The sequence below is a fragment of the Neophocaena asiaeorientalis genome, unplaced genomic scaffold, assembly GCF_003031525.2.
Source record: "Neophocaena asiaeorientalis asiaeorientalis breed wild unplaced genomic scaffold, Neophocaena_asiaeorientalis_V1.1 scaffold27, whole genome shotgun sequence".
NCBI lineage: Eukaryota > Metazoa > Chordata > Mammalia > Artiodactyla > Phocoenidae > Neophocaena > Neophocaena asiaeorientalis.
This window is the reverse complement of record NW_020172816.1, coordinates 682,650-703,980: the sequence shown is the minus strand read 5'-3', so window position 1 is coordinate 703,980 and position 21,331 is coordinate 682,650. Positions and strand designations below refer to the sequence as shown.

Here is a 21,331-nt window from a genome sequence, read left to right as displayed (position 1 = left end):
CATCTGTGAAGCAAAGAATGCCCCCCCCGACACCATTATGTTAACCCCAGTTTTTTAGTTCTGAGAAGGTTCCAAGGTTGTCCACTCAGAATGGCAGAAGAATCAGGCTGAGACGTAAGAGGGATAGGAGAGTTCCTTCATGGATGAGGCAGGCTTCTCTTTGGAAAGGTCAGTTGAGGCCTCAGGAATGAATACTGCCCCCCTCCAGCTCTCTACTTCTGGCACCCCAGGGAGGACAGGTGGGGGGCTGCAGCTTTGGCCCTTGTAGTAGTTCACATCGGACCTCTTGGCAGGAGCTATAGATTTACTCAACAACACTCAAATATTGACAAAATAACACAAGCATGGTGGAGGAGCTTTGGAGAGAGATGGTCAAGAGAAGAAAGCCAGAAATAAGTAAGGCAGGGAAAAAGGGAGTAGAAGGCTGGATCCAGGGAAGTCTATGGAAAGATGTTTGCAAGACGTTGCTGCTGCAGCTGCTCCCCCTGGGGGGCTGCCACAAGCAGGTGTCTACATGACAAGACATACGTTTGAGCTTTCTCAGACCCTGTTTCTCCCAACTTCCCCCAAATTTCCATTCTTCCTCCCTCACCCTCCCTGGCTCCCAGGATCCTCAACCCCTCCAAATCCAAACCTGCCATAGCGGAGATCCTATACCAGAGGGAGCTTGAGGTCCTGAGGGAGGCAGGGTGAGAGGGGGATCCCAAGACCTGGCGGCAGGGAGAGAGGCTGCTCAGCGGCTCCAGGGTGTCCTAGCAGGTGAGTGGGAGAGCAGAGGGCTCCGGAGGACTGAGGGGCAGTGAGGGCTAGTGCAGCAAGACCACACAGAAAAGAAACTGACGTCTAGGATGTTGAGGTGAAACTGATCTCTCGTCTTGTTAAGCCCCTTCAAGGCAAGGACCCCTGCTTCTGCGTCGAGACCCTGCACAGTACTGCCATGCTGTCTGAGGAGACCCAGACACCCCAAACTACCACAGGTGAGTTCATGTCATTGAGAGTGTATACAGTACCTCTTCAGGGATACCCAGAAATGTCTCCAGCTCACCTACAGGTATTCATTCTTGCCAGGTGCAGCCTCTTGAAACCAGGATACCAAGGACAGAGTTGCTTGGGGGCCAAGGTGAGAATGACTTAGCAGATTTGGGGATCTGAAGATCTCTAGCTTGCCTAGATCTCTACAAGACCACCAGCATCAGAATTACTTAAGGTGCTTCTTAACAGTGCAGATCCCTGAGCCCCCTCTCCCCATGACAATTTATTAAATCAGAGACTGGAGGCGAGCAGGGGAGAAGACTCCCTATTCTAAACGTCCACTAAGCCAGATGTGACATTTCACTCGCTGTCACATCCCTGATGCCCATCTCCGTGGTTATGCCTTGTGGCCAGAGCAGGAGCCCTCACAGCTAATCCAGCCAGGTGGGTCTGGGGTCCAAAACACTGATTTTCTCCTGTATGTGTGGGTTGCCCACACTTCCAAGTGCCACCAAGAGGTGAGGTTCAAATCAAATTCCTTTGCCCAGCTCTGCTTCTCAATCTTAAATGTCATGGGAAAGGGTAGGGAGCATACAAGCAGTTTTTATTAAATTGGACTTCCCTGGTGGCGCAGTGGTTAAGAAACCACCTGCCAACGCAGGGGACACAGGTTTGATCCCTGGTCCGGGAAGATCCCACATGCCGCGGAGCAACTCAGCCCGTGTGCCACAACTACTGAGCCTGCTCTCTAGAGCCCACGAGCCACAACTACTGAGCCCATGCGCCACAACTACTGAAGCCCGCGTGCCTAGAGCCCGTGCTCTGCAGCAAAAGAAGCCACCGCAATAAGAAGCCCACGCGCCGGGACGAAGAGTAGCCCCCGCTCGCCGCAACTAGAGAAAGCCTGCGTAGCAACGAAGACCCAATGCAGCCAAAAATAAAGTTAAATAAATAAAAAATTTTAAAATAGATAAATAAAATCCCACAAGCCACATGGCACAGCCCCCCCCCCGAAAAATTGCGCGTATTGGGGGTAACTTGGGGCATGCTGATGAAGTTTGGTTGGGAGCTGAAAAACCTCCAAGCCATCCCTTGGTACCACCCCTGCCAAGTTTCCTGGGCCTCCATTTTCAGGAAGACTTCCGCGTTACCCCAGACCCCTCCTTTCCGCCCTCACCTTGTCCTGGCCCGTCCACAGCCCTCTATCGTAACCTATGCTGCCTGCTGCCAGCTGGACTCAGAAGACAGGCCCCTTGCTGGTACGACTGTCTTCTGTGCCCATCTCACCAACCCCAGCCTCAGCCACAGTGACATGGTCATGGTGACTGCTGCGTGATGAATAGGAAGAAGCAAACAGGTTGGGGAGGGAGCACAGGTCACTCAGCTTCCCATGAAGTGGAAGGACCTCCTCAGGGTGCAATAGAAGGTGCCTCCAGCTCTAAGAAGAGCTGATTGGGCAGAGGGGCGAGAGAGTGCAGTCCGTCCTACTGCGGTCCCCTTCACTCTGCAGTCATTTGTCCTCAGGCCACACTCCATGAACTGCTCCATGCCCTGGGTTTCTCTGGACAGCTCTTTGAGACATGGAGGGATTGCCCTTCAGGACTCAGAGGTAAATGAGAGGAATGAGGGCAATGTCTCCTCACATCAACCAGAGAGAACCACTGTTCTCTCACCAACTCCTTCCTTTCAACTCTTCCTGACCCTTCTGAGGTCTCCCTCTCCTCAGATGCCTTCTTCCCTTTCTATACTCAGCGAGAACTGTTCTACAAGTCAACAAGTGACAAGGCGAGATGAGTGGGGACAGCTGCTTCTCACCACAGCCTGGCCCAACACTTGGGACTGCTAGGGGTTTCACTGGGCACTCCCTTGGAAGAAGAGGTGAGGATGAGAACACTTTGGGGTGATGGAAGGAAGAGGGAACGGTCAGGTGGCACCAGCTATCTTTTCCCAAGGGGCTCTTTGTCTTCACACCGGGAGGCCTGACTACTCCAGAACTGTATAATGACTGCTACCTACGATGGCGCCCAGCACACTCGGCTTGACCCACTCACTCTCGCTGCCTTCAAAGACTCAGGCTGGTACCAGGTCAACCACAGCACTGCAGAGGAGCTGTTGTGGGGCTGGGGTGAGAAATAAAGGAGAATTGCAGAGGGCACTCATGACCCGAGTCAGCTTGGGGGGAGTGAGAGAGGTTGGAAGGGATTATCTGCTGCTAAAGTGTAACTGAAGCTGTGAGCACGGCTGGCCCTGACGGGTCTGGGGGCTTCATTTCTTCTGAGGGCTCTTCTATCTCTCAAGCAGGGTCTGGCCTGGAATTTGGCCTGGTGACCACCTGTGGAAATGGCACCTCAGACTTCTTCTGTACTGGTAAGTGCGTGTGCTGAGGGGCTGCACAGCTGCCAGTGATTCTAGTGTCACTCTACCATCCCCTACACACAGCAGACTGGGCTGCCACTACCTGCACCTGGACAAGGGAAGCTGCTCCTCAGACCTCATGCTGGAAGGCTGATGCAGGTATCAGCTCTTGGCCAATGGGGTGGGTAGACTAGAGAATGGGGAATGAAACCGAGTGGGGCTGGAGAGGAGTCTCCTTCTAAGGCATCTGGACAAACACTATTCTACCTTCTGCCCTGCCCTTCAGAGTGAATGCTGGAGGAAGGAAAATGGATTCCCACCTGGGGCGGAGAATCCCCATGGGGAGATCTACCATCCCCATAGTTGTTGCTTCCTTGCCAACCTCACTTCACAGATGCTTCCTGGGGACAAGATCAGGCATCCCTCTCAGATCCCACACCTCAGGGAAGCAAACCCCCTGGCCACTGCTACTTACATCAGTGCACAGAGAGGGGAGTGTACAAGGTGCAGGTGGAAGGATCACCCTGGGTCCCGTGCCTTCCAGGAAAGGCTATTCAGGTGGGTATCAGAAGTGGAATAGCTAGCTGTAGCACACTGGCAAAAAGTTTGGAAGTGCTCTTATGGTAGTACCATCCAATGTGTTTTGATGTTCATTAAATTTTTTATTATTATTGGAGTATGGTTGATTTACAATATTATATTAGTTTCAGATGTACAACATAGTGATTCAATATTTTTATAGATTATACTCCATTTAAAGTTATTATAAAATATGGGCTCTATACCTTGTGCTGTACAATATATCCCTGTAGCTTCTTTATTGATGTTCATCTATTTTTTACTAAGTACCCTACTGAGTCCATGAATCTGATTTAGAATGTACATTTTCCTTAGGAGGGCTTGAGCAGGTGACTGAGGCTATAACTATACCCTGCTACATATTTCTTTGTAGATACCTGGGAACAATGGCCATCTCTTCTGTCCCTGGGGTTGGCTCTGTTAGACAAATGAAGGTACCGATGCTATCAATATTACTTACCCACCTATAAGTCTTTCAACCTGACCTATTATTTAGCTGGGCCCCCCCCGCAGGCCACTCCCTGGGGAAGGAAGAGGGCGAAGAGCTAACTGAAGCAGTTCTACAAGGCTCTGGTGAGCACTGGTGGGTAAATCAATGGTTCAGGCTAAGGGTTTATACAGTGGGCCAAGGAGAATGTTCAAGTCCTTTACTTGATAACCCTCCTCTCAAGACCTTCCGTTCATCCCAGTCCCAAGCCTGTACCTGTTTCATGAGATATACTCTTCCAGGGACTATACTTCCATTAAGAGATCCAAACGTCCATTTGGCGCTATTTCCACAGTCTCTTGATTACCACCAGTCTGGTCTTCACTGTGCATATGTGGAAATCCCCCGGCTGCCAAGGGCCTTCAGTTGGTATGCTGCACAGGGTCCTGACCCTGACTCTCTGGAAGAAACCTCCAGAAGTATATTATGGAGGAGCCACCTTTACCATAGAATACAGCAAGTAAGATAACATTCCAGGGAGTTTTCTTTCAAATTCCTGGAATCCAGATATTTGAAACTATATTAAGCACTCATTCATACATACACTGTCCTATACAGTTAATATTTCAGAAAACAAGGATCCCTAACATGGTGCCTATCACCATGGGACACCTCTCCCCCCAGCAGTAATAAGAGTTCACCTATCTCTAGGACATAGGGCTCCTAGTCCCCTTCTTTTCTTTTTAATGAATTTTTTTTCTTTTTTGGCCACACCACGCAGCCTGCGAGATCTTAGTTCCCTGACCGTGGATCTAACCTGGGCCCCCTGTAGTGGAAGCACAGAATCCTAACCATTGGACGGCCAGGGAATTCCCCTTTCTTTTCTTTAGCACTACCCAGGCAACTTGCCTGAACACTATAGTCTTAACTCTTCCCCTAAGCCATTTCCTCCTTCCAACAATTTAAGTTGCTGGCAGTCTTGGATCTTGGTCTTCTTCCTTTCAGGTTCTATATCCCCTTATTGATTTCCCGTTCAGCTTACTGTTTGGATGAAGAATGAGTTCTAGGTGTTAAAATAAAGGTAGGGCACTTCACCTCCTAGGCCTAGGCATTATTCCAGGCCAAATATTACCCCTACATCCCTAGGTTTCTAGTTACCTCAGACCATAATCCTTCCATGACCCACCTCAGTCTGTCCATGGGACTCTGCCTAATGTCGCTTATCCTGGTGGTTGCACTGGGAACCATGGCCTATCAGAAACGAGCTACTCTTCAGGTGGGACCTTCTGCCCCTTACCATTCACTAGAGCCCCAAGGTGCAACAGGGGGCCCAGTTGGAGGAATGAGGGAGGTGTGATGTTACCCAGAGCATGACACAGGTTAGGGCAGAGATGATTTCTTAGGAGAAACTGGATGGAAAGTTGATCTATTGTCTATACTTAAGTTCTACTTTTCTCAGAATGCCTCCTTCTGTGTATATCAACATTACACTAGCCTTGCAATGAAAAAAAGGTAAAGACTTACGGTTCTGAAAATCTGTTCTTTATTTTGATACAAAAAATAAACCCTTCAACCTGTAAAGAATGTCACTTGTTTTCATATTGTTGTAAAGCAAACTTATAGAATAGGAACATCTGCTACCAGCTCCAAGGATGTCATGTATACTTTAGAAAAAAATCATTGCTACTTGGATTCAAACCAACATCTGTGTGGAGGAAGGAGTAGCTAATTATCTCCACCTCCTGATTTTTCCATAACTTTACTAAATCATCACTAGGAAAGCTAGTAGTTGGGATATCACATAATTATGCCAGAATTTGGTAACAGTGGTGAAAGCAGCCATCTGAATCCAGCTAAATTATAAGAACATGACCTTTTATTGTCCTTCTCTCGTTTCTGGAGTAGAAGGGCTCTATTTTATACCCTTATGGGCCGGCAGTAGGCTTGAGTTATAATGTGTAGATTCCTTTCGGTTATAGTTGTAAAAGAAGCCTTTAAATTCTTGAGGGTTTGACATCTCTTGGAAGGAAGTAAGCTAGGAGACAGACTGCTGATCTGGATTTGCTTAGATGGAAAACATTTACACTAGGACTCCAGTTGATCGGCTGTTGAAATCACCAGGCCTGTATTGGTCAGCGAGTTCAGTCAGCTGATAGGAACACCATCCCCAGGCCTTTAAGTGATACATTTGAAGTTCTCTTAGTAAAGTTGTGGCCTCGGCTCCATTAGCTCTGGTTATCTTCTTTGATTTTAATGCCTATCAGTCTTTACCAGCGGTAGCAGCCACTGCTTGGTAAAACTTTGCCACGAAGTCTGGCTCACTGACCTCCAGCTGCCTGACAAATTCATTGCGCTCCTGTTCAGCCCAACCTCGAAACCACTGATCCCAAAGACGTAGCTGGCACTCAAAGATACAAGGTGGTCGGTCTGCTCCAGACACGCTAAGCTGCTCCAGACTTTCCAGCAGTGGCTGCAATTTTCCCGGTACTGCCTTAGCTACCAGGTCCTGTAGGAAACGTTCACGCTGAGGACCTGACCAGCTGGCAAACCAGTGAAGAATACACTTCATCTCCTGGGAAGTGATGTAAGACATTGGGGGAGGGGAAGAGTTAGAAATATTGTCTGGTACCGAGGGTAAGGGAGAAGGGAAGGGTAGCGGCATCGAAGAGGAAGATGATCCCAGTGGCATCCTGAAACATAAGAGCACTGTTATATACTCTCTGGATAGAGCAACCAAAATACAGCTTCCCAACAACACAGAATCTTATTACACTCAATCAACGTCTACAAAGAAAATTACTTTTCACCAATTTGGTTTACAGAAAAACAACAGGGTCCTTTATTTAGGTTATTATCCAACTTAGACAAGGTACTCAAGAATAACCTAATTTCATTATTTGCCAACCTTCCTCTCTCGTTTTCAAACCCATTACCCTTCCCAACCACTGCCTCCCTCCATCACTCTTATAAACAATCCAAAAATAACCAAAGCATTCCTTGTTCATTCTTTACCACCTAATTCTATGTTCCAGATTCAGTAAAGGAAAAAAAACAATGATTAATATTGGTCCAACACATCTTCCCTAAAATGAAAAAAAGGTACACATTTTTTAATTTACCAAGCAGCTGGTCAGGGCCTAGATGCTAATCATTCCAGAGCTATCAACAGAAGGAAAAAAAAGAAAGGGAAAACATCATATATGACGAAAGAGCCTTCTCCGCAATGTGCATGTAGCCTCTGAAATATGCCAAGAACTTCATAACTCCATTATTTTCTTATATTTCCTGTAAAGCACCAGGAAAAATTAAAGAGCAGAGTTAGTGAAGGCGCCTTGTCCAAAATAATATAACAAAGTAAGAAAAACAGAAGAAGCCAAGTGTTTATTCAGTACTGAAAAAACAGTCTAATTGGTTTGTTGGCTTAGGGATCTAACAACTGTTATACTGTTGTAGCTGTGTGACAATTCATATGTCTGAACAATTTTCCTTCATGTTTAATATAATACCTATTGATGACTTGCCATTGATTCGCATCACTAATGCAACTGGAAGGTCAGCCAACTTGAATAGTTTTCAAATCCCACAGTTTGAATCTCTAACAAGGAAAACAAACTACTTGTTTACGACCTATTTTACTGTTTGTGTTTCTTCTGCTCTAAGTTGGAGTGTTTGTAGTGACAAAGAAAGGAACCCCGAAGCAAATTAACATCAGTTCTGTACCAAAACGGTCCAGCCGAGGTTGCCTTTTCACAGTGGCCCTACAAGAAGCAATTCCTCCTAAAGGAATTTTATTCTCTTACTCGGAGAAAGGGCTAACTTTTCCCGAGTCTTGCGACATGGCTTCCACGGCAAGCTCAAGTTCAATTACCACGAATTAGTTCACAGGCTGGGTCGAAAGACACGGTGCTGCCACTTGCCACTTCGGAGGCCACGGAGCCTGGTATTCTGTGGTCCCAAAGAGCAACGTAGCCTTAGATGGGAGTGGCGGGGATTCGGAGGATGGGAGGCGGCAGCTGTTTCCGTAGGGGAGCGGGAGGCTTGCCCTACTAAGGGCAGCCCGTAATCACCGAGTCTGACCCGGCCCAGGGAGGTAGTTCTACCCCGCTTACCTCCCCTTTCCTCTCACAGGGCACCCGGAGACCGTCACAAGAGTGTTTAGACTTCAACTATCGCCGCCGCTTCCAGGTTTCCTAAAAACCCTAACGAGGGCCAGCCGGGAAGCCCACGCACTTCCGGTCCCAGACCAGCCCCAAACACCCAAGCGCCACAGCGTCTCAGCCTTAGGTCCGGAGATAGCCGAATAATTCCGATTATGGTTATGCCAGAGTCGAGAGCTTCCGAACAGATTCGATTCAAAGCCTCGGTAAGACGAAGAGAACCGAGCTCTGAAAGCAGGATGAGGGAGGGGGAGCGACTAGGAGGATGGAAAGAACCAATTGGTGCCGATGTGGAGACGGAAACACCCGAGAATTTCCGGAGGAACCCGGGGAGTTCTGAGTGGTAATCGAGGGGTTGACTATGGAAGTGGGCGGGGCCAACTCGGTACGTTCGAAGGGCGTTGGCGGAAATTACCGAAGATGCCCGAAGCCGTCGGAACGGACCCGAGTACCTCACGCAAGATGGCGGAGCTGGAGGAGGTGACTCTGGACGGGAAGCCTCTTCAGGCGCTGCGGGTGACCGACCTGAAGGCCGCACTGGAGCAGCGAGGCCTAGCCAAGAGCGGGCAGAAGAGTGCCCTGGTCAAGCGGCTCAAAGGGGTGAGTAGACGGCGTTGCCGGGGTGTCGGAGGGGAGCTGACCCGGTAGAGCCGAGTCTCTGCCGCGGCGCAGGCGCAGTGTCCGAGCTCGGCGCGAGCTCGCTCAGGCCGCCAGCGCCAGCCTCCGGATCCGCGCGCACGGTGGTTGGGGAGGCTCGCGCTGGAGTGGAAATAGCGCTGGTTCCCGCCTTAACGGTAGCGGCGCGATCCCAAAATGGGAGGGTGCGCGCTACTCTCCCGGAGTGTCTTAAGCTCCTTCCTCCTCCCCCACCCCCTCCTTGTTTGTGTCTGTGGTTTCGGCGCATGCGCTGCAGAAGGAGTTAAATCCCACTACAACCACCGGCGTTGCTGGCCTGAGGGGGGCGAGATGGGCTAGGTCGGAGTTAGGTGTTTAGTTGGGCAGAGAGGATGAGGGGTTGGTATCGGTATCGCAAAGAATAGAATTGGGGTAGGGCAAAAATGTCTGCTTGATTAGATTAGGAGGTGAGATGAAGAGAAACCTTGATCTGAAGGGACTTGGTTAGGGAGGGGTGTATAATTTATAGGGCGTCCAGAAGCAATTCGGGTGGATAAGAGTTTGGTGATTATTGATGAGAGAGGTGAGGCGGGCTGGTATATGTTGGGGTTTTGAATCGGTTTGAGTAGATTAGGGTGGGATTGTCAAGAGGTAGATGGATGGATTGGTGTGTATAGGTTTGGTGTAAGCGGAGGGATGGTGTGGATTTCTTGGTTTTAATTAGGGTAAGTTAGGATACGTGAAGAGTAACAGATTCGGGCTGGGCTGGCTCAAGGGTTAAGTTGGCAAACCGTTGCTTACATTGAAGCTGACAGTTCCGTGTGTGGAGGGATTGGATCAGGACACAGTTTATAGAGTCTGTGGTCATTTTGTTCTGTAGCCTCCTCTGAAATTCTTATAAATTTGGTAAATCTAGGTGCCACTCTTTTGGAAACGATGCAAGTTCACTCAAGTACATCTAGTCCTGGGTGACTGACCAAGGAATTCAGTCAGGCCAAAACCATGTTGGTTTCATGTATTTGAACCTGGTTTGAATATTTGAAGTGAAGGGCCAGATTTAGAAGGGACACTAGTCAGAAGTGCAGAAGATAATAGGGATTGTAGTACTGGTTCTGTCACTGTCACTGATTTTATTGCATAGCCAGATTTTCCCAATATGCCTGCATTTTACATCTGTACATTTGGGAGCAGTAACCATGGCTACCTTTAAGGGTCTTCTGAAGACGAATGAGGACGGAATTAGTAAAGGGCTTTTAGGTGCCTGGAAGAGGAGTACAGTTTAAGTGTGTACGGTTAGTCATTGCTTTTGATGAAGAGATTGGGGGAGGGTTTTTTTGTTTTTGGTTTTTTTTCCTCCTGGTTTCTGACTTTTGCCCTTCTCTATACCAGGCTCTAATGCTAGAAAATTTACAGAAACACTCAACACCCCATGCTGCATTCCAGCCAAATTCCCAGGTAAGAAAGAAGGTTCACTAGAAGGGGGGGCTCTTTGGATGCACGGAGACATGGAAGGACATGATGTTGTATATTTGATGCTTGATTTCTCACCAATATTTTCCTCAGTTCCCTGGGTTGAAAATGTTTTCATACTAGGACAGTTGAATTCTAATAAAGAATTCACGAATCAGAAGAGCTGTTAGTTAATTTCTGATTCTTGAAATGGTGTGTTCAGAAAGATGTGGCTCTAGTTGATTAAGTGGAGTACAAGTATCTGAAGGCATTTGTTTGACATCAATTCGGAAAAAGTAGTTGATGTCTTTGAATGTAGATATGAGTAGACAATCAACAGGGCAGTATAGGAAAATACTTGCTGATCAAGAAGAATTCTTGTGTTGACATAGATTTTCCAAGAATTCAGTCCTTTGGAAATCATCCACCATTACTAGTTTTAATATTAACTGTGCAGTTACTCCTAAACGTCATTAATTGCTGTTACTTTGGGCAAGAAACTTAACCTTTGGAGGCCTTGGCTTCCTCAGTTTCCCTGTGTGTAAGATGAGAAAGAGTTGGACTAGATCCATAGTTTTATAACTACTCTGTTGGGATCTTGTGGAGCTGCTTTTGGAGGCTTCCTAGAGAAAATTTCTTCCCAAATGAGCAGGGGTTCACATTCCCCTCTTAAACGAGATTAGATCTACTTCTGTCTGCTTTGAATATTGAGTTTCTGCATAAGATTTCTTTGGAAGAAATCATTCCCAGTTTCAAAAAAAAAAGTCTTAGGCTGTGTGGTCTCCTAAGATTCTTTTCAGCTTTTAACATCCCCTCATTATATTGTGTCATGCGCTTAAAGGAAAAATCCAGGTCTTTGTTAGTGCAGTGGTGTGCAGCTCCAGTACTAGATGAAGTCCCAAGATACAGTGGAAAAACGAGAGCTTTCCTACTCCCTGGTTATTAGCTCATGAAGCTGAAAGTATAATCTAACTAGCTTACAGAGGTTAAGTATTTTAACAAGCATAAGAAACTGCATAAGTTAATCACTTTACCATTCTATTCCTTTTGCAGATTACATTTGCAACTTTGAAGTTTTGCTTTTATTAACATAGGTTTTTTGCAACAAATACATACGTTCTCTAATACTTGCAACCCACGCTTCATCAGTGTCCACTGACTACCAAGAGACTCATCTCTATTTTAGGGGGGAAAAAAAAACATTTACCACGCTTAGGAAAGATGACTAATGACATAGAAAGTATTTATTCAGATTTTTTTCCTTTTTCTGGAGTTCTAATAGGACTTGCTAAGCAAGAAGCTTCTCGGGAAGAGGACTTGTGAAGAGAAAGCTGAAGGGCAGAAGAGTGACATGGGAGTCTGTGTTGCAGAAAAAAATGGGAAAAGGGATTAAGCTCCTGGATTTTAAAAATTGTTACCAAAGATTTCTTCTCACCCAAAGAAAATGGAGTTAGAACTCTGTCTAAATGCTGAATCCCTTTTCTTAGTCTCTTGCTTTCAGGCTTTTAAGTCTAGTAGTTGAATTTTGGAGATGTTTAACAAAATTTTTCTGGATAGGTGGAGGTTGATCTTTTGTGTGAACAAAAGATGAATTAGTATGAACTAGTATTTTTTTCCTTCAGTTTTTGATATTATTGAAAGGAAAATTTAGATTATCTTTATATAATTTAGATTATCTAAAAATTTAGGCTAAAAGGCATAATTTTATAGGAATTTTTATTTTTTTTAATTATTTGTGTATCAGTCTTTGGCTGGGAGCTGAATATTTAAAATAAAAAATTATGTGTGCAGTTCCTCTTTGCCATCTTTTGTGAATCGTAGGGCTATATATTTTGGTCCTCAACTTAGGAGTAGCTTAGAAAAGGGCCCTCCACCATTTTCCGTATCTTTCCATGGAATTTTGTACCTCCTGGTTTGTTTTCCTAGACTATCTTTTTCCATGTCTTCTACACAGATTGGCGAGGAAATGAGCCAGAACAGTTTCATAAAGCAGTATCTGGAAAAGCAGCAGGAGCTGCTTAGGCAGCGTCTGGAACGTGAAGCTCGAGAAGCTGCAGAACTTGAAGGTAAGCCCAGACTGTCACTTCTTACAAGGAGTTCTTCCTGCTTATTCCTTTCACTGAGTAGATGGGCCTGTTTCACTAGGCAGTTTCAGGAATATAAGTCAGGCTGAGACTGCCAGTTATTTGCTTTGGTAGTTTATGGAGCCAAGTGAGTTACTATTTACCTTTTGTCAGGGAAGAAGACACTTAATTTGACTGTCTTGACTAGAAGAGGATTCCTGCCAACAGGAAGAGTTATAAGTAAATTAAGCTACCCTTTAGATGAACAAGAGCCTTATCTTAGGGAGTTTTTCTCTATGGACAGTGCTCTTTTTAGTATATACTCTGTATCCGTGACTTTGCCTGACCTCCTTCACTCCTCTACATATTCCCACATGCTGAGCCCTTCACTCCCTCCCTGCCCCGACCCAATCTGTACTTTGCAGAAGCTTCAGCTGAGTCGGAGGACGAGATGATCCATCCCGAGGGAGTGGCTTCCCTGCTGCCTCCTGACTTTCAGAGCAGCCTGGAGAGACCAGAGCTGGAGCTCAGCAGACATTCACCCAGTACGTATCTCCCTCCCCACTGCGCTGTTTTGTCAATCCTGCGTAGTTGGTGGGGGGAGGTAGTTACACCTCCTTTCATGCTAAGCCTCCATTAAAGTCCCAGGGCAATTCTGTGACAGTGTTATTTGACATCTGTTTTTCATGGAAATTATGTCCTTTTCGAAGTCTGCGTTCACCTCTATGTTGTGTTGACCTCTCAGAGTATTTTATGAGGCAGTCTGATTTTTCTTCTCATCTGTATACCTCTCTAACTTCCTCTGCCTCTGAATTCAGCAACAGTCACAACTCTTTTTCATCTCTTCACCAATTGTATATATTGTGTGTTACACATCCAGTCATCCCCCCAAATGGGCATCTGCAGTTTATTAATTCATTCAACAAGTTTTTACAAGTAAAAACTTGCCTGTTGTATGTCAGGCATGTGCTAGGCACCAGGAATATAGTAGAGAAAAAGACAAGTCTCTGTCATAATGAAACATACAGTCTAGTGAGGAGATAGACATTAAACAAATTATTACATAATTAACGAGTTATGCTGTGTACTATGAGAGGCAGTGCAGAGTATTATTTGAGCATATTACGGGGAGCTCAAACCCAGTGTGTGGAATTGGTTCAGGTAAGATTAATTTTTTTCACATTTAAAAAAATGTTAAGCACCCACTTTTGCACAGTGTCTCAAGCAAAAGTCTGTAAATGCAGCCTTTGTCTTCTAGGAACTACCTGTCAAAACAGTGTGCCTTTAGGGGAACATACGTATAAGACATGTGAATAGTAGGTAGATAAAGTAAACCAGTGTGTAAATTAACAAGTATTTTGAATGATTATTAACGTTAGTGGTCATGGGGAAGGTGATCATTCCATATTTAATACTTCTAGAATGTATAGAAGTCGCTAGCTCTTCTGGTTAATATGGAACTCTTTCCGGAAAGCAGATTTTTAGGAGATATTTAATGATGGGAGAGAAATAATTTCTTTTAGAGATCTCTTTTCTCTTCAAAATAAAAACAGCAAACCACCAATTGATCCATTTTGCTCTTAGCACTCTTTTTTTCCCTGATTGTAAAGCCATGTGGAAGGGGAAAACTCTTTTATAAATTAGTTGTCAGCATCGCTTCTCAAATAAAAATAAGCCAAAAAATTACGCATAGAATTCCTGCTGTATACATGTCTCTATGCTAGAGTGTGTGGGGAGTCAGCACATTGTAAAATCTATTAGGGAGAGAGAAGACAACTGCACATAAAACTAACAATGGAAGATGGTATGTTTTAAGTGACATACAAGTAGTACGGACACACGTACCAGTGGAATTCCAAAGAGTAAAAAATTCTCTGAGGATTAGAGAGATTAGAGAGAGCCTCATGAAGGAGGTGTAGGATTTGAGTGAGCCTTAGAAATACGTAGGATTTGAGTTGGCACAGAGAAGACAAGAGGGTATTTTTAGGAAGGAACAAATGCACAGAGGTAGGAAGGAAGGTGATATTTAATTTTAAAGGTAATGGGGGAACCATTGAAAATTCTTGATAGCAATATGATTTGATAAGGAACTCTTGAAAAAGAGAGAGCCTCTCTCTGTTCTAAATGTAACTTGAAGTGAAAATGAGGAATGTCCTGAAATAGATATAAGGTTTCAAAAGCAAGTAAAGATTTAGAGTGAGGAAGGTGGCCAGTAGTCTCTTAAGTGCTTTGTGTCTTCAGCAGGACTATGCCTATGGCTGTAATTGTTGGAGGAGGGGAAAAAAAACAGGTGAAAGGAAAGAGGTGAAAAAAAAGTAAGAAATGAATGTAGTAAATTGTAGAATACAACAAACAATTGCTGTGTGTCCTCTTTGGTATACTCTATCCATAAACTTTCCTACCTCTGATCTTGGCTAGAATGTGAATTTCATAATAGATGTGGCATAAAATTTGGTCAAGGTCCTAAATGGAGTTGTAGTTTGGAGTTCTAGCAGTGCTTGGTTGGATCGGTAGAATGCCTGGAGTTTACCCAGAAATTAGATTTTTTTCAGGCGTACAGCGGCAGTCTGCCGTAGGCTCATAAACTATTAGGCTTCCAGCTTATTTGTTAGCTTTGGATGTTTGGGGTTCCTTATTTAGTAAGATTTTGATTAAAGTAAGGTTCCTAGTAACATATTTTGGTAATCAGTAGTGGCACCTGAGGATTTTTTTTTTTTTTAATAAATTCATTTATTTATTTATTTTGGCTGCGTTGGGTCCTCGTTGCTGGGCGCAGGCGTTCTCTAGTTGCAGCGAGCGGGGGCTACTCTTCGTTGCAGTGCGCAGGCTTCTCGTTGCGGTGGCTTCTCTTGTGGAGCACGGGCTCTGGGCGGGCGCGTGGGCTTCAGTAGTTGTGTCTTGTGGGCTCTAGAGCACAGGCTCAGTAGTTGTGGCACGTGGGCTTAGTTGCTCTGCGGCATGTGGGATCTTCCCGGACCAGGGCTCGAACCCGTGTCCCCTGCATTGGCAGGTGGATTCTTAACCGCTGCGCCACCAGGGAAGCCCCTGGATATTATTTTTTTTAAGAATATGAATTCCTGGGCCCTGCCCCAAGAATCTCAAAGAATGTAAGTCCTGAGACCTTACATTTTTAAAAAGTCCCCTGGTAGTTCTGTTGATCAGCTCAGTTTATGAATGACTAAATGAAAGAATAGTTTTTCAGCATTATAGTTAATCAAGATCCTTGGCTTATTATATGCCAGCAACCTCGCATTAATGTGCTGTAGTCACAATCCCAAATAGGAAGGAAAAATTGGTTTATAAAATCCTGCCTGGCTCTCCTTCTTGACTTCATATCTTTCCATCACTTTCTTCAGATTTTTCTAAGATGTTGGGAGTCAGTATTCACCCTCCATAGTCAGAAGTTGCCTCCTAGATCATGACTGGGTATACAACAGTCCTTATTATCTTCAGTTAATTTTTCCAAAAAGAGCCCACTCTAGGAAAATTAGGAGGAAAAATACAAAAACATTTAAAAATGGATATTCAGAATACAGATTGATTAACAAAGGTATAGCCCCAGGGGATCTTAGCCAGCCTTTGGCTTACAGAGCATTTAGCCCTCATTCCTGTTCTTGTGTTAAATCTGGATGCTGAGATTATAAAGAAATGTTAGGTAAGTTACTTATACAGCTAACATGAGTCAGATTTGGGGTTGGCATCATTGCCAGGTCTCCATTCTCTTAATTTCTGCTGCTTTTTCATACCCAAGGATACCCTCTGGCCACAAGCTTTGCTCTGATCTCTGTAGCTACCTAACCTGGATCCTGCAAATCCTGCCCAGGGATTTGTTTCCCAAGATGAAGAAACTACCTTCCTATATGATGCTTAAACATTATTCAGTTTGTTTTTTTTGTTTGGTTTTTTTGTGGGTTTTTTTGCCAAGCTGTGCGGCATCCGGGATCCTCTGATCAGGGATCGAACCTGTGCTCCCTACGTTGGGGGAGCACAGAGTCTTAACCACTGGACCACCAGGGAAGGTCCCATTCTTCACTTTAATACATTCTACACTGCCTTTGCTCTCCTGAAGGCTTCTGGCTTTGGAATCTCAGAAATCTTACATTCATCCTGACTTGCTTTTTAACTCCTGAAATACATTTATTAACCTGTTACCAGTATTCGTACCACTCTTTGCTAAAGGTGCTCAGTTTCTGCACATATTATTAACATCTGGCTGAAGACACTCATGTGGCCATGTTCACATAATAGAAGATGGCACCTTTCCCAGAACCTTGTCTGCATCACATCAGCTCCTTACAAGGAGCTGGAAGAAACTCCTCATCTCTTTCTTATATTTTGTATTGCTTACTAGGCTCTTGTTTTCATGTCTGAGGTTCCCCTCCAGTTGTCATTTTCTTTGCAAAACAGTGATGTCCAGAACTTTCTGACCAGCCCTTCCCATTTTTCCCACATCTCTTTGAAGACTTATTAGGCAAGTGCTTCTAGAGGAGGGATCATCTAGAATCCTGTCATTGCAGTTGTACAGTACCAAAATAACATTATGATCTAATAGAATAGCATACAGTTTATAATTGATCGAGATAAAGGCTGTTTGCTTGTGCATACCTAATTTTAAAATCACAGCTCCAGAACTCTTATTTGATCTGTTTAGCACATTTATCTATGGTAAACTTTGTACATGCCTTTTTTCTCCCCTTAAAATCACATTTATTTATTCAGAGCATATATGTGCTTTGTTATTCACTGCAAAGCATCTTTGGTATGTGTGCTCTTAACACTTGCTTTTAAGTTGAAAATAAACAACAAAGAGAATGTTTCTTATATAGAACTTGCAGTGGTAAAAGCAAGTACTTGGGTTGGCTAGGCCTGTGAATTTTAACTGTTCATAGTATTTGAGGCATATCAGAATCTCTCCTGTAGGTTTTCCCTCCAGGGTATAGGATTTTATCGTTTAAAAATGTTTGTTTTCTTATTACAAAAAGTAGTGTGTATTCGTTAGAAAATTTTTGGAAAAACTGGAAAAAACAGGTTTTCATTTGTTTTATTTGGCTGCGCTGTGCAGCTCGTGGGATCTTAGTTCCCCTACCAGGGATCGAACCCGGGCCCCGGCAGTGAAAGCACCGAGTCCTTACCAATAGACCACCAGGGAATTCCCTAATTTTTAAAAATTTTTATTGGCGTATAGTTGATTTACAATGTTGCGTTAGTTTCAGGTGTACAGTAAAGTGAGTCACTTATACATATATATCCACTCTTTTTTAGATTCTTTTCCCATATAGGCCCTTTAAACAGGTTTTTAAATCATCAGAGGTCCCACAAATGAAAATAACCACAGTTGATAGTTTGCTATATAATTTTCCAGTCTTTTCTTTGCCTATTTATAAGCTTAAGATATCTGCAATTTTCAAATCTTTACCTTCCCTCCAACCTGGTTAACTTTTTCTTCTTCTTTTTATTTTTTAATTTATTTTATTTATTTTTGGCTGCGTTGGGTCTTTGTTGCTGCACGCGGGCTTTCTCTAGTTGTGGCGCACGAGCTTTCTCTAGTTGTGGCGAGCGGGGGCTACTCATCGTTGTGGTGCACGTGCTCCTCATTGCGGTGGCTTCTCTTGTTGCGGAGCACGGGCTCCAGGCAAATGGGCTCAGTAATTGTGGCTTGCAGGCCCTAGAGTGCAGGCTCAGTAGTTTTGGCACACGGGCTTAGTTGCTCCGCGGCATGTGGGATCTTCCCCAACCAGGGCACGAACCCGTGTCCCCTGCATTGGCAGGTGGATTCTTTTTCTTTTTTTCTTTTTTTTTTTGCAGTATGCAGGCCTCTCACTGTTGTGGCCTCTCCCGTTGTGGAGCACAGGCTCAGTGGCCATGGCTTACGGGCCCAGCTGCTCCACGGCATGTGGGATCTTCCTGGACCGGGGCACAAACCCGTGTCCCCTGCATCAACAGGCGTTTTTTTTTTTTTTTTAATTCTTGAGCATCTGGATAGTGATTTTTTTTTTAAGACATTAGTTTTTTAGAGCAGTTTTAGGTTCACAGCAAAATCGTAAAGGTACAAAGACTTCTCATACACCCTCTGCCTCCACATATGCATAGCCTCTCTTAATATCAACATCCCGCACCAGAGTGGTACATTTTTTTACAATGGGTGAACATACACTGACACATCATAATCACCCAGAATCTATAGTTTACCTTAGGGTTCATTCTTGATGTTGTTCATTCTGTGGGTTTGGACAAATGTATAATGACATGTATCCATCATTAGAGCATCATACCAGGGTATTTTCACTGCCCTAGAACTCCTCTTTGCTCTGCCTGTTCATCCCTCCCTCCACCCTCTGCCTTTTTTTTTCTTTTTTGTTAAACTACTACAATAAGTCAGCTTCTTTCCCTTATTTTGTTACATGCCAAGGAGCTTTTCCTGAAATTCATGGAAAAGGTTTTCTTTTGGTTTTCCTCATTTTGTAATTTAACCTATTCCAGGTCATTTAATTATGAAATTATTGATTATTATAGGCACCACATTATTTATTAATATCTTACAGATTACTCTTTAAATCTTTGCTGAAGAATCTGACCTGTCACTGAATATCCTAACCCTAGTTCCTGTACACACACCTGTAATGCAAGTCTTTATTCTCTAACCCAGATATGAAATGGTATATATTCAAAGATCCTGTTAATCAAGTGATCATGGAGTAAAGGTTTATGAAATATGTGCAGTCTTCTAGTTCATTCTGTAAGTTTCTTTTCTTCTTTTAGTTACAGAAGCAGAGACTAGTTTAGTTTAGATTGCTGGAATAAAGAAATAAGAGAGAAGACCTTGGATTAGAGCTCACACCATCTGCTTTATTTGCACTAGTTTAAATACTGTTAGGGTAGCACAGGTTTTTGTGGATCATTTAAACCTTTTGTACTGTATTGTACATATCTGAAATATAATTATCTTTAAGCTGTTTTCTAAACTGGTTCACATCAATATTTGCATTGCTACTCTGTGTAATATTTTAATACTGGTAGGAAATGTAGAGGTCTTCTGGTCCATCCCCTCCATTTTCTCAGTCAAGACACTGAGACCCAAATTATTTAAGTGATTTACCCACAGTTAACTTCCTTCATGGAATGTAAGTGAAAATTTTTTCCAGTTTTACATGGAGTTGTTATTTGGAATGACCAACCTGTGCCCCCTGCAGTGTAAGCATGGAGTCTTAACCACTGAACTGCCAGGGAAGTCCACAAGCTTTCTTTTAATAGTAGAGCTTATTTTTCTTTAAAATAATCTCACCTTGAGCTCCATATATAAAACATAATTGAGAGGGTCCATTTCTGAAGCCCTGAGCCCTGAAAATCATTTCTCTTAAGTACTTATATCATAAGATTATTGTTTTACAAACTGGTATATTAATCATGATGTTTTGGTCAAAACTAGTGGTGGCAATGGGCAGTCCAAAAAAATGGACACTGAACACAGTGAAGTCTTGGGCTTTGATTCAGTGACAAAACATTTTACAGAAATAAATGTACTTTGTGCTAGACAATTTGAAGCCCCTGGTAGTTATTTTACATTTATTTGAATTATTTATAATATGTGAATTGGCTTTGTGACATTAAAAACATTCCAGATGTGCATAGCAGGAATTATCAACATGACCCTGACCCTTAGGGCTTTATATAGTCTTTTCTTCCACATAGAAGTCAGAGAGATTAATACAGATATGTATTGAGCCATTCATATGCTTTGATCAATTGAATTTTAGAAAGCAGTCTTGAATGAATGTTCATGTTATGAGTCTGACTTGGTTTTCTTTCATTTGATAGGAAAAAGCGCCTCTATTTCCGAAGAGAAAGGTGAATCTGATGATGAGAAACCAAGGAAAGGAGAAAGACGATCATCCAGAGTCAGACAGGTAACTCAGTTACCTCTGAAAGCATCCTTCACCTCTTTGGGTAATGCCTTGGATATCTCCTCCTCCTCCTCTTTTTCCTCAAACTATTTCAGAGTTGGTATCTCTCTAGCTTTCTATATAGTCATCTTCTTTCTCTTTGTAATCATTTTTCTTGTTTTTTGTTTTCTAATTTATATCTGCTCTTGCCTTTGGATTTCTTTTATTGGCCATGCTGTGAGCATGTGGGATCTTAGTTCCCTGACCAGGGATCGCACCCACATCCCCTGCATTTGGAAGCGTGGTGTCTTAACCCCTGGACTGCCAGGGAAGTCCCTGGCCTTCGAATTTCTAAACGAATATATAAAAAAATAACTGTGGGGCTTCCCTGGTGGCGCAGTGGTTGAGAGTCGACCTGCCGATGCAGGAGACACGGGTTCATGCCCCGGTCCGGGAAGATCCCACGTGCTGCGGAGCGGCTGGGCCCGTGAGCCATGGCCACTGGGCCTGCACGTCCGGAGCCTGTGCTCCGCAATGGGAGAGGCCACAACAGTGAGAGGCCCACGTACCTCAAAAAAAACAAAACAAAACAAAACAAATAAAAAAATAACTGTGAAAGTTAGTAGGCTGGTCTGTATTCCTAAGGCAGCACATTATTAGAAAAGATATAATTCATTATTCAATTAAAACCTTAAAGTTGTATAATACAGTGTTAAGTGAACAGTATACAAAAGTGTATGTATAGTGTAATTACAACAGTGGAAAAGAAACAATGGGAAAAAATGAAATATACCCCAAAGATGATCAAAATAATCACATTTATTGATAATAGGT

General features: G+C 43.8%; 3 protein-coding genes across 10 annotated transcripts in view; 2 read left to right on the top strand and 1 right to left on the bottom strand.

Moving 5' to 3' along the window:
• The first annotated feature begins 450 nt into the window (after positions 1 to 450).
• Positions 451 to 5,690, top strand: CIROP (ciliated left-right organizer metallopeptidase). The gene is given in 17 exon segments (XM_024741722.1): positions 451 to 523; positions 526 to 759; positions 884 to 977; positions 1,069 to 1,120; positions 1,323 to 1,490; positions 2,171 to 2,293; positions 2,497 to 2,581; positions 2,721 to 2,789; positions 2,792 to 3,097; positions 3,274 to 3,343; positions 3,412 to 3,508; positions 3,614 to 3,779; positions 3,782 to 3,885; positions 4,280 to 4,383; positions 4,385 to 4,479; positions 4,655 to 4,853; positions 5,480 to 5,690. Coding segments are annotated over 17 exon segments (2,250 nt in total).
• Positions 5,691 to 5,859: 169 nt separating this feature from the next.
• On the bottom strand, positions 5,860 to 8,637 carry CUNH14orf119 (chromosome unknown C14orf119 homolog). 4 transcript variants are annotated; one of them, XM_024741715.1, is made up of 2 exons: positions 7,453 to 8,637; positions 5,860 to 7,023 (listed from the first exon to the last, which is right to left on the bottom strand). In XM_024741715.1, the coding sequence occupies exon 2, from the start codon at positions 7,020 to 7,022 to the stop codon at positions 6,594 to 6,596; it is 429 nt and encodes a 142-aa protein (XP_024597483.1). In that variant the 5' UTR covers position 7,023; positions 7,453 to 8,637; the 3' UTR covers positions 5,860 to 6,593. The 4 variants fall into 4 exon arrangements, with proteins under 4 accessions (XP_024597483.1, XP_024597481.1, XP_024597484.1 ...); XM_024741713.1 differs by having other exon boundaries at positions 8,134 to 8,637; XM_024741716.1 differs by having other exon boundaries at positions 8,202 to 8,637.
• A 126-nt stretch (positions 8,638 to 8,763) lies between these two features.
• The window catches only part of ACIN1 (apoptotic chromatin condensation inducer 1), a 32,840-nt gene continuing 20,272 nt past the window's right edge, over positions 8,764 to 21,331 (top strand). For 2 of the 5 annotated variants that reach the window (XM_024741711.1, XM_024741708.1), the window contains exons 1-5: positions 8,764 to 9,090; positions 10,495 to 10,560; positions 12,509 to 12,620; positions 13,043 to 13,162; positions 20,433 to 20,521. In XM_024741711.1, coding sequence (XP_024597479.1) covers positions 8,779 to 9,090; positions 10,495 to 10,560; positions 12,509 to 12,620; positions 13,043 to 13,162; positions 20,433 to 20,521 — 699 coding nt within the window. In that variant the 5' untranslated portion in view covers positions 8,764 to 8,778. The remainder of the gene's footprint in view (positions 9,091 to 10,494; positions 10,561 to 12,508; positions 12,621 to 13,042; positions 13,163 to 20,432; positions 20,522 to 21,331) is intronic. The other 3 variants (XM_024741709.1, XM_024741710.1, XM_024741712.1) reach the window with 2 other exon arrangements.